Source organism: Leiobunum rupestre, chromosome 1 (genome assembly GCF_980474605.1).
Source record: "Leiobunum rupestre chromosome 1, qqLeiRupe1.1.hap1, whole genome shotgun sequence".
NCBI classification, from domain to species: domain Eukaryota; kingdom Metazoa; phylum Arthropoda; class Arachnida; order Opiliones; family Sclerosomatidae; genus Leiobunum; species Leiobunum rupestre.
The window spans coordinates 35,231,715-35,244,325 of record NC_143384.1 but is presented as its reverse complement, the minus strand read 5'-3'; the positions used below and the strand labels follow the sequence as shown (position 1 = coordinate 35,244,325).

The 12,611-nt window shown below is 36.6% G+C and overlaps 1 protein-coding gene across 2 annotated transcripts in view; it reads right to left on the bottom strand.

Annotated features, from left to right (window-relative positions):
- Window positions 1-12,611, bottom strand: part of LOC149962208 (ATP-binding cassette sub-family C member 1-like) — a 94,238-nt gene that overhangs the window by 19,840 nt on the left and 61,787 nt on the right. For both annotated transcript variants that reach the window (XM_090179079.1, XM_090179082.1), the window contains exons 16-17: window positions 12,345-12,512; window positions 11,635-11,861 (exon numbers count right to left, since the gene is read on the bottom strand). In XM_090179079.1, coding sequence (XP_090035205.1) covers window positions 11,635-11,861; window positions 12,345-12,512 — 395 coding nt within the window. The remainder of the gene's footprint in view (window positions 1-11,634; window positions 11,862-12,344; window positions 12,513-12,611) is intronic.

Here is a 12,611-nt window from a genome sequence, read left to right as displayed (position 1 = left end):
TCGGAAGTAAACCCCTTAATCCAGTGGAGAGAGAACTTGCAAACTCAACGCAGAAGTTTTTTCGAGTTTTCACCCAGTGCCACAAGCTGGGATCGAACCCGGCTCCTCTTGCTGCGAGGCGAAAGTGCTAACCACTCCGCCACCCCACCTAATATTAATATTAATATTAATAGTTTATTAAGTCTAACATTTCTTACGTATGAAATTATAAAGGTCAAATCTTGATTTAGCGCAGTCAGCAGAGATAAGAGGGTTAAAGGGTAGAACCCGTGGGTGGTCCACTTAGTTAGTTTTTCGTCTATCGGTACTTTTGAACCATTAAGGGTCATTTATGAATACAATTTCAAGTGATATACAACGCGCTTTTTTCGTTTTGCTTACCTTACTCGTTACTTCGTTATTTATTTAACGTGTTTTCTTTCTTGGCTTTAAATGATTTATACATTTTCATTAATGTGGTTACGTTGGTTTTATTTATATTGAGATTTGCGCTGTTGTTTAGCCTTCACTATTCAGTTAAGGGTTTTTTGTGTGCGTTATAAGCCCGGAATTGTTAACGGTAAGGTGATTTAGGTTATTTCTATCACAATTTTTGAATTACCTTGTTGTTTGATTGGGTTATTATTATATATTTTTATATTGGTTATTTTTCTGGTTTTATTTTGTTTATCGAAAGTGTTGATTATGTGAGGGATAATTCAAGCCTATGATTTTTTATTTGCATTGATTTTTACCGGCTTTGTTGAGCGGTCATGGTGAGCCCTTGCCGTTTTTGTAAGTGCTTGGAAGTTCTATACTTCTGCCCCCCAGATAAAGTAGGACCCATAAAATCATACTTACATTTTGGTCTATACTAATAAAAAACAGAAAGATAAAATGTTGGTGTAGTAGATCTCGGGAAGAGTTTTTATTAAATATTAAATTACAAATTAAGAAATAATCAACATTTTAATATGCAAATTAGATTAAAATTTGAACCATTGATTTCCGCGGTATTATTAAAGTGGAGAATGGGGTAGTCAAGTTACAGCGGTGGTGCAAAAACCCGGCGTTTACCCACTTTGAACCTAAAATGCTGCGGTGACGTATCATTCAATGGCGAAATAACGTATTATATTAAATTCAGCGACTACAGTGTATAGACATAATAAATCGAAGAAGTTTCAAAACAAGAGGGATAAATAGATAAAAACTATGCAAGTAAAATCGGTTCTGAGAATTTCATTCCATTTTCTCTGCGTACAATGTATTAATTTACTTTTGAATTACCTTTATAAAAAGTCGATAGTCGTTGATTTGGAATTCTTTGACCGGCGGACCCAAGATGAGAGACCGGAGAAAATAGTCAAGGAAGTGGCAGCTAGGAGCAACAAACACAGAACCCCACACAAGGAGAACGCAACCCGTCAAAAGTCGTGGATTTTCTTGTGTACGTTTTTCATTGGCTAGACGCTTTAGCGCCTGCTGCCGTCGGAAGGGAAAAATTCGGAAATTGTCTTCCCCCCGCCCGTAAAACGTTCAATGAAATTCGTACACAACCCTTCGTTAGCGTGTTTAAAGGCTAGCAGCGTTCTCCTTGTGTTTGTTGCTCCTAGGTGGCAGCCTGTTCAGCCGAAGCCTCACCCCGGGTCGCGGCCTGGGTTTTTACCACACTGTACTCCCGAGTCGATCTACCCTCCCGCACTCAACGTCAGAACCCCTGTGTTGAGAAGATCGTTCGCGGTCTCACTTGGGACTATGGATTTACATCATACAAAAAACTGAAAGCATCCGTGCAAACGGCTACCTGAGGCTACGAATGTTTTTTTTGTAAAGACGAGAAGAAATGTGTATTTTTTGTGAATTTACCATCGCGAAGTTATAAGAATTAAATAGTGCTAGATGTTCCATTCTGACTGAACTAGATGTCGACGTACCCATGTTTTCGTGTTTTATCCCGCATAAAACGAACAATTTAAGTTAAAAATATTCATGCGCTTTAGAGAAAAGCCCTTTATATGCCGAGGGGTTATAAAAATATCAATTTTGTAAATGCACAATTGTAGAAAGAATAAAAAGCAATGTTTAAAATATTAAAAATGATTTGTCATTAAAAGGCGAGAGAAAGACGTGCAACCGCTTGGTGTGGAAGCAGATTCGCTACGCGGAGTTCCGCGACTGTCTTCAGTAAAATAACGGTCGCGCACAAGAAAAGGATTGTTACAACTGTGCGTCAGAACAACTTATGTATTTTCCCTTAGGACAAATTTATTGCGTGTTTCTTATACATAAATTCAGAAATTATACAATCGTTTACATTTTGGTTTTCAGAAAATCTTTGCAATGTACTAAACAATTTAATTCTCCGACACAAATTAAAAGCAAAATATACGCATTAGCCACCGCAAGTCTTACGACAATTTCCTTGCAATTAAAAGAATTAAAGGTAACAGTTTAGCTGATTCCCTCTATAAAATTGTTAAATTTAATAAAATCAGGGCTGTTCCCGAACTCGCGAAGAATGTACAATTGAGTGAACTTGAGAGATTTATCATACACCAATGTACTCCTTCCCCTTTCGCCAAAGATACTATATACAAAAACTTATTTTATGGACCAACTTTTCCCGCCGGTGTTTTTTGTTTTAGAAATAGCGTCATGAATATCGGGTTTTGGTAAATTTCCATCTAGTTTCACAATTTCCACTTGAATTGGTTTTTCAGATCAATGCACGTCTCTGAGTTTCCGGCGATATTGGAGAAAATTGTTTAGTTTTCATTAACGTTCGATGTTGTATTATATTCAACCCATTGCCTTCCTATTATACCAGTTTGAGTATAAAGGACGTGAAATAAATAAAGTTCGAGCTAATGCTGTTCTGCGAACTGGGGTTGGCTAGCGACATTGTTCAATGACGACTAAGTTAATTAATCAGAATTTTGCAGATAATGTATTTTCTTCTTCCTCGTTTGAACCGAACTGATGCTGGGAGTCGTTTTACGTTTCATTTTACAACCATTTCCAGTCAACTAAGTCACTGCGTTGGTGGCTCTTCATAAGGTTTCATCCCCCACCCGAGATTTTAACGCATCTTAAATGGACACACCACTCGAGACGTCGGATGCAATTTTAGCTCCTGTTTTTTTTAAATTTCGACCAAGGAATGTGGTACCCTTTTTGAGTAAAGGCATGGCAGACTGAAATGGCGAGTCCAATATTTTTCCAAGACCATGTCCTCTTTGCACGGCTACTCCACGGTTTACCGGAATTAATCCGTGTACAATTTGATTTAAGTAATAGGTATTATAGTCGTTTACAGAAACATCATCTTAATTACGTGGAGACATTTTTCTTCTTGACTCGCTATCCATAAATGAAAAAAAAAAAGATTTTACACCTGATTTTACAGAGAAGTTCTAAGTGGTCTAAAATGAAGAGTGACGTTAACGTTTTCTCTTTCGAAATCATTGAGTGACATAATTTCTAATAATCCTTCGATAGAGTCGTAATATCCAATCCAAGAGGTAGAAGTATGCTTATATAATGCTTTTCATCTTTGAGATCTTTTTAAACAAAATTTTCCCGGCTCTTTTCCTGTTTGCGTTTAAGTTCATTGTCGTCCTATATATTATCTGTTTGGGTTTTGTTTTAGACTCCTTCGATATAGGTTCTTCCGTGGACACCTGTTAAGTGTCGTCTACAAATGTAGTATTTTCTACAGTGTTCCAAATTCGAACTAAACCTTCTTCAGTAGCGTTAGTCCACGTTCTAGGAAAGCTTGTTTCAGCAAGTCCAACTTCGTACGCTCCCTCAAGTTTAATAAGTTGCGACACTCTTTTGAAAACATGAAATATAATTTATTTATTGAAGTTAAAATTAAAAATTCTGGTAGAATAAGATTAAAAGATAAATAGTTGTCTAGAGGATGAATTTTGGAATATGAATAAAAGAAAAATAAAGTGTCAACATTAAGAGATAAACAAATACACTGAACTGGCAATGGTTAATCATTTATTTAAAAGTTGAGAAACCAACAAAACGCGTACATCGATTTACACCTAACAAAAATGGATTTACCAGCTAGCTTACATACTAAGGTATCGTCTTAAAATAAATACCACAATTGGCTGGTTTCCCATTTACGATGAAAGTTTTTACTGTACCGTCTGACTGGTGGCTATGACAACGACAAGTCCCGGGACCATGGCGTAGCTCCTGGCGGTGAAATATGACAGCTTGGTTCTCGGCACTGCTCCGTAAATGTAGATCGACGGCAGCGAAATTCTTGTTGCCCGCGGCACCAACCGCAACTTATTTTCCTTAAGATGCCGAAAATGAAACTTCGCCACATGGGCATTATGACTGCGCGCTAGAGTAGACGCGAGAAACGTACGAGTCCGAAGTTCCGAACCAGTCTGACAGTCTGCAGCAAAACCAGGAAAATCAGTTCATCTTCTTCAGAGCAACCCTTCTTAAGACCTCGTCACTAAACTGGGCATATGATATTTCACCAAGTAAATCATTAAAAATAATCAAATTCCTGACATTTGGGTCCAAAATTATCAAGTCTAATAATACTTCGAGAAATTCCACTTTGGGTGAATCATCTAATCTACCGAATTAAACATGATCAGTTGATAATCCGCACAACACCGGTTCCGCACCACGCGCTTGCACGTCCTTCTCTCGCCTTTGAATGGAAACAATTAAATATTCTAAACATTGCTTTTTATTCATTCTCCAATAATCACTCGGCATAAAAAATGCTTTTCTCTAAAGCACATGAATATTTTTTACTGAAATAGTTCGTTTTATGCGGGATAAGGCACGAAAACATGGTTCCGTCATCATCTAGTTAAGTTACTTTGGAGCATCCCACTCCAATTGAGGGCCCCTTTCCACAGACGAAAAAATATCGTTCATTTCTAGTAAAAAAACGAAATTTTTTCACAAACGCTTTCCAGAGACGTTTTTACGAGTCAAATTATATAGTATTTTCTAGGAGAAGTCAGGATCTCTCGTAAACGCCTTCGAAGGATTAAATAATTATTCCTTTACATTTTTTATTTAATAATAAAACGAAAATAAGAGAGAACGATCTTTTCGTTTAAATATATTTCAAATGTCACTTTTGGAGCAATTGTATAATAAATTAATCTTATAACAGATCTTAAAAATCATATGCTGTATTTGTTTTGTAAAGACGGCGAATTATAACTGATATTGAACTAAGTTGGTCGAATCATTTACAACATCAACAGTCAAATTATCTTTTGTATTACACCTTAATTTTTACATTTCCTCCAATATAATACTTATATTTTAGGAATTGAAATATTTTTTATGTTTTTTTTTATTGTAGCTATTAGTTAAACAAAAAGGTGAACACATTTCCCTTTAGTCTAGAGGCTACAGGAAATAATCGTGCACTTTTGGATTAAAGCATGCAAATTAGTGGAAAAATACTTTGAAGTATGTAAAATCAAAAAAAGATTAGCGGCATTCTCTACCTCTGCTGTGACAGGTGTGACAAGCTGTCAAAGTTGATGAAAAAGTGTAAACTTACCTTTTTGAACAACCCTTTCGAAAGGCAGCCCGGTGCGCGCGCCGCTCGCCGCTTTGCGCTATAGAGAAGAAACGGGGGTCAGTCTATAAAGGTAAACACCAGCCGAATACGCGTAGATTCGCAGTGTGTTGATATAATATGTATATGTAATATTTTTAAATTCAACTGCCTTATTGCGTTAGATGATAAAACGTTTTTTAACATAACCTATAATATTAATTAGCGTGTTTATTTTCCATTAGTCTTACATTTTTCAAACTTTTTCAATTATCCATTTCATTTTTTTTGATAAACTATTCAAAATCGTTTTCGCATCCTCCACATTTACAAAGTTCAGTACATGGTAAATTAGTTTTGTGGCATTTACAATTACCCCGACAACCTTTGACACAACCACATTTTACCATCTCTCTACAGACATCACCTGCTGGTGGCAGAGTCATCCAAAGAGGTTGCCATTTATGACCAGTTTCACTTTTAAATTAGTCCACCCAAAACTCGACGGTTCTGGTAAAATGGGTTCTCTTATTAGAGCTTGACCCCACACGTGACCCGCCTGGAAAGCTACACGTAATAAGTGTTGCAATAATGCGTCTTGTGTTGGTGGAATTAGTTCATTTCGCGGTTTTTCTGGGTGAAAAGACTTGGTCTCGCTTTATTAACTTCTTCATCGGTACTGCAACGATCGTACATTAAGCCTAAGAACTTCTCAATCAACGGCCAAACCTCTTTAAGGTCCGATTTAGTAGGACACAACGATAGTTGTTTAAGAGCCGGAGTTACGTCTTGGAAACACTTCCATGTTGACCACGCGGTTTTTTACCTTTTCCATTAAAACAGTAAGTTGTGTCGCATCCTGTTAACGCGTGAAAAACTGGCAAGGCTTTCGCTTTGTCTCTACCCAATTGTCTTGATAACCATGTGGCGTCTATGTAACGGAAATCTTTACCAGATTCAAAGGCTATAACCATAGGTTCGCGAGGAATCTTCTTCACGAGGCTGATACCTAGAGTCAAGACTTCAGTATCCACAGTTCTAAGCAGGATGGATTTCATTCCCTGCTTCGCTTCGTCTAGAGCGTGTAGGAACATCCTGGTATCAGCTTCTTCGTGGGAGCACGGAGAAAGGTATTTAAGATTACCTTTGATGGAACTAAGAACATTTTCTCTGTTCGTAATGTATATAGCTCCAGGATTTTTAGCTGTAACGGCGTAGACACTCAAGAATCTAAAGAGTTCTTTCTTGATTTTCATGATTAAAAAAAACATCAAGGTCTCCACTTCGTACTTGAGACGCTTTATAAAATCTCGGAAAATAAATTTCTGTCGCTTTTAATACTCGAAATTTGAAGCTGGCTTTAGCATTTCTCTTTTTGTGGCGGTCTGCTGAAAAGAGGAAATTTGTTTTTCTTCAGAACATCCGTAATTTCCACGGTACAATCGACAAGACGCTTGCAAAATAGCTCATTTGATTGGAGTTCCCCAATGGTTTTTATATTTTTTAGAGAATTCGCTATTCTTTTGTCCAATATTTGCCGTGTATCCAAAATAAGCAAATCTTCGCTTGCATCGGCAAACGGATTTACCATGTCATTCATGACTGATATGAGTGACTGGACGTCTTCTAAAAATTGGTTTTGAGAAGTTGGCGTCTTGATGAAATGTCTGATTTTTAGAACTTTTGAATCCAATAATATCTGTAAATTGTTGAACCATTCGACAAATCTCAGGTCCCGCTACCATCCATCGCAATAGAGATGTAAGCTTTTCCATCAGAGTTCTATTGTGTGTGAAAGGTTTTTTCCAGCTGACAGCCACGTGCCAGTTTCGCAATACCGTACCTTTAAATGACTAGCTATGATATATTACCAAGTTAAAGTATGCACCTGTAGATTTACTACAAATTTACCATTAAAAAAAAGTAAAATAACCTACTTTCAGTCTATTCCGCTCCCAAAATTAAGTATAATTCCGATTTTCTTTCGTTGGAATTATTTAATTTCAATTTTTAAAAACATAAATAATTTCAATGAAAGAAAATCGGGATTATACTTAATTTTGGGAGCGGAATAAACTGAAAATAAGTTATTTTAACATTTCATTATCCCTTTAAGAGAGTAAGAATAAGCTTTTTTTATTATTTTAATGAAAATTTTTATAATTTATATAAGAAGAATATGGCTGCTCTTATTAAGTTCCTTAAACAATATTATATGTATATTTAGAGGATAAAAATATTTAATACATTTAAAGTCGAAGGGGAACTTGAAAATATACACGGTGTTCTTAAATATCTATATCTATAAAAATTGTATCAATACACTGCGAATCTACACGTATTCGGCTTGTGTTTACCGTTATAGACCGACCCCCGTCTGTTCTCTATAGCGCAAAGCGGCGAGGGCGCGCGCACCGAGCTGCCGTTCGAGAGGGTTGTTCAAAAAGGTAAGTTTACACTTTTTCATCAACTTTGACAGCTTGTCACACCTGTCACAGCATAGATAGAGAATGCCTCTAATCTTTTTTTGGTTTTACATGCTCCAAAGTATTTTTCCAAAAATTTGCATGCTTTAATCAAAAAGTGCACGATTTGAGAAAAAAACATCCGTTATCCTCTAGACTACTTAGACTTGATATCCAATGATTAAAATCTCCCAATATACTTAATGAAATGTTGTTTGGGCCCCAAACTGCTGTTATGGGTAAAACATACAAGCATGAAGATGTGAACAGCCCCGTTGGAAAATAACAAAAACTTTGGTCGGCTGACAATATTAAAAATGTATTTTCATTGTTGTCAGAAGTTTTACATCTGAAAGCTAGGAAACATGTTCTTATGTTTCAGAGTTATTCATTATTCGTTAATAAAGGGGAGATCACTGAAATAAAAATTTCAATTTCTTTTTCAGCCGGAACAAGAGAGTTGATTATGGACACCAGAATTTTATTGGTATTGTTCAAATGCCTCAAAAAGGAGATAAAAAATTGCACTTTTTAGGTAATATTTCGTTTAGAATAATTTCCAAAAGCCAATTCAGTCGTTCTTGATTATTTACTACAGACACTTAATTTGTAAAAGTAAAACAATAATTTGGCGCAAAACATGTTCATTTTTCACAGACAATCATTACAATAACATGAGCCGTAAAAACATTTGAATAGTACCAACTTGTTATTTTTCATGACCTATTATTTCAATGACGAAACGTACGATATTGACCGTACCAACTCTATTAAAGGTTTTCGAGTATGCTCTACAACTTACTCATTGAAACGTTTCGTCTACCACCTAGCGTTCAAAAACTACAAATTCTAAAACCGTGAAAATTTCCACGATTTTTCTGAAATTCACAAATAACAACTATCACCACGAAGAGAGTACATACAGAAAATTTCACATTTCTAGAAGGTATAGGTTTTGAGAAAATGCCTGGGCCGATCAAATGAAGACCTCCTGTATATTAAATACAGCATTCTCTTATTATATATATTAGTATATTATTATATTAGTCTATGCTTCCACGCAGATGGATAGGGAGATGAGGTCCAGTTTTATGGCCATCGGCATCACCGCTGGGATTTTTTTTTGTGGGGATGGATGAATGATCTAGTATGCATCACGCCAGTAGATTCTCACATTGATTTGGTTGCAAGGATCCAAGCCGCTAACGAAAAGATTCGGAACACACCGGGAATATTTCAACATGGAAGCGATTCCCTCCTTCGACGCTATCGTCTCTGTGTAAGTGATGAAGGAAGAAACTTCGAAGATTTATTGTAACTTGTACAAAAAACACATTTTCCTTCTGTGCTCTTCTGTTAGTTAAACTCATTGCTCATTTCATATTTACTCATTTCTTTTTGTTATTTATCTCAATTCCTACTCATTCGGAAATTCATCGTACCCCTGAAATCGCATTTCCCTGCTGCTTGGTTTGTGCTTGTTTCAGCCTACTTCCAGGGCCACACTTTGAAGCTCTTTGTCGCTCTTTTAACTCATCGTAGGAAAATTGGGAAAAAACAGGCATACTTGTCCACTCACCCCCTACAACTCCTTAAAAATGTTTGCAATACCTTTTGAAACACTCTGTATATTAAGACTTATCTTTGAATAAAAATTAAAGGGAGCATTACCACCCACACTAGGTGGAATAGTCATATGAGTAATGTTAAAACACCCCGCACTTGGCGTACTAATAAACACATCACTGGTTCTGGCTGGTGGTGGATCATCCCCAGTCCCTTTTCTGATTCTTACGATATCTTGGACCTTTTCTATGCTTTTAATTCAGACAACTGTGTTGTAATTAGTGGGCAAGTTCTTTTGGTCCCCATTCTAACAGTTGACATTTTGTTTGTAATCTCTTTCCACGCTTTTTCTACGTTTTCCTTACTTTTGTTACTCATAACTCTGCCTCCTTTTCCCATTCATTCCACCTTGGTTAAACTTCTTTGCCCTTTGCTGTCCTCTGCTTACCCCATTTTAAAAACCATTTCGCGTTTAATAATACTTAATGTAAATAATTAATAATAACAAATGTAAATATATAAATAAAATTTAAAATATATAATCAAATAACTGATAACTAGCCGAGATTACGAAGCCGCTGTTTACAAGAAAAAATTAAAGACAACGCTAAGGCTTAGCTGAGTGAATGAAGTGACCCGCTTCCTGCCGATATTTTCCATCGTTTCTATTGGCTCCAATGGGGGCAGAGATTATGAAAAAAAAAGGTCAAAACAACGAGAGAGCGAATTTACGAATTCTTGAAGAGTTGTCTCTGGATCGCGTTTAAAATACGGTTTCGTAGTATGGTCTCGTTATATTTTAACTTACCGAGACTTTTGAAAATGTCACTGGAACGTGCCCTGAATCTATAACTTCGCGGTGTTAAAGTTTTTATAAAAATACACATTTCTCCTCTCCTTTACAAAGAACCCTCGGGAAACTGTTTCCACGCATGCTTTCTGTTAGTTGTACGACGTAAATCCAAAGTCCCAAGCGAGACCGTGAAAGTTCTTCTCAACCTATATAGGTGTTCTGACGTTGAGTGCGGGAGGAAAGATCGACTCGGGAGAACAGTGGGGTAAAAACCCAGGCCGCGACCCGGGGTGAAACATCGGCGGAACAAGCTGCCACTTCCTTGACCATTTTATCAGGTCTCTCATCTTTGGTCCGCCCGTCAAAGAATTCAAAATCAACGACTATCGACCATAATTCAAAAGTTATATAAATACATTGTCCTTAGTGATAGAGGACTAAAATATTAAAAATGGATTATACTTACATAGTTCTTTTCGGGTTATTGTTATTGACTTGAAACTTTTTCGAATTCGAATGGTTATCCACTAAAGTCGCTAAACTATATATACTAAGTTATTGCGCCATTGCATTTTGCGTCACCACAGCATTTCACGTTCCAAGTGGGTAAGCGCAGGGTTTTTACACCACCGCTGTAACCTTGACCACCGCATTCACCACTTTCATAATACCGGGGAAATCAGTGGCTCAAATTTAAGCCTAATTTGCATATTAAAATGAAGTTTATTTCTTAATTCGATCATTAAAACAGAGAAAGGCTGCTGCCTTCTAGGAGCCTATAAATTCCCCACCATCCAGTTGTGAAGCCTTGATAATTCACCACTGGTGGTGGCCACTAGCTCCCCACCCGACGGTGCAGCCTTGACAGTTCACCACCCAATAGTGTAGCCTTGACAGTTCACCACCCAATAGTGTAGCCCTGGTAGTTCACCACCGGGTGGTGGCCTTCCACTGCGCTGGCTACCAATCAAATTATAACAAGTTTAAATGCTTTGTCCAGTTAACATATAATTTGTTAGAATTAGTAATCTTCTTTCTAACAAGCATTAAAGCGCTTAAACGACGTTTAACACTGTACTAGAGTTTTTCTTTGTTATAGCGTAGTATTTCATACCCATTGATATCTTAGCTTTGGTCAGTGTTTCTAACGGCATATAAATAAATAACTCCTTGACAAATGTAGCAGAACGCCTACTTTTAAGGGAATTACTGGAAAACGTTAAGGTTCACCGTAGTCTTTTAACTTCAGAATAGAACATTGGAATTACCTTTTTGAGGTATATTTAGTTATGTCTGCTTTCGATTTTTCTTTCTGAACTATCCTTTTGTTTTTAATTCGTTCTTTGTTTAACTCGTTTAAGAGATCATTGAACGGACCCTCTTTCTCCAGCAATTCTTCGTATGTCCCTTTGCCTTCAATTTTACCATTATCCATCACGTAAACAACATCGAAATGCGGAAGAAGAGACAAATTGTGGGTTACCACTATTCTCGTCTGAAACAAGTTTAAAAATTAAGTTAATTCACGGAAGTTTAATCACTCTTGTTATCATTGATAAACTAATCAAAGTGAGATTCACCACAAAATCTGTCGTTTTACTTAGGTGCTGATTATCTTATGATTAATTGAAAATAATTCTTAGTTTCCGAAGGGTGTACTTTGAAAATACCCCTCTCGTATGAGGTCTTCGACTACAGGCATTATTCTACGCTTTAAGTCATTCCTGGGCTAGGGTAATTTGATGAAACTATCGATTGTAAAAGTTGCGTTTCACTTGAAAAAAACAGTAAACTTCGACAACACTATGAAAAATAATTATTTTTTTGAACTAACAAAGTTTAATCATTGCCCAATTTCAGATTTAGTATTACATTTTTTCCCTCCGGTATATCTGGCATCAAAATTATCTCAATGTGTGAGCGTTGTCTGCAATATTAACCTAAACATAGCATAAAAACTGAAAAATGTGTAACCTACTTTATTTTGAAGAAGTCCATTAGGTCCAATCACCCTCTCGAATAAATGGTTCGCGGTGTGAGTGTCTACCGCGCCCAAAGGATCGTCCAACAAGTAGATGTCTCGATCCAAGTAAACGGCTCTGGCTAAGCTCACTCGTTGCTTTTGCCCCCCACTAAGATTAATTCCCTGCAGAAATATTTAAAGATTAACAATTATTTCAAGTGATTTCTATAGAGTTAAGCTGTAATGTTTTGAACAGTGTTATTATACAGATATTATTAAAAT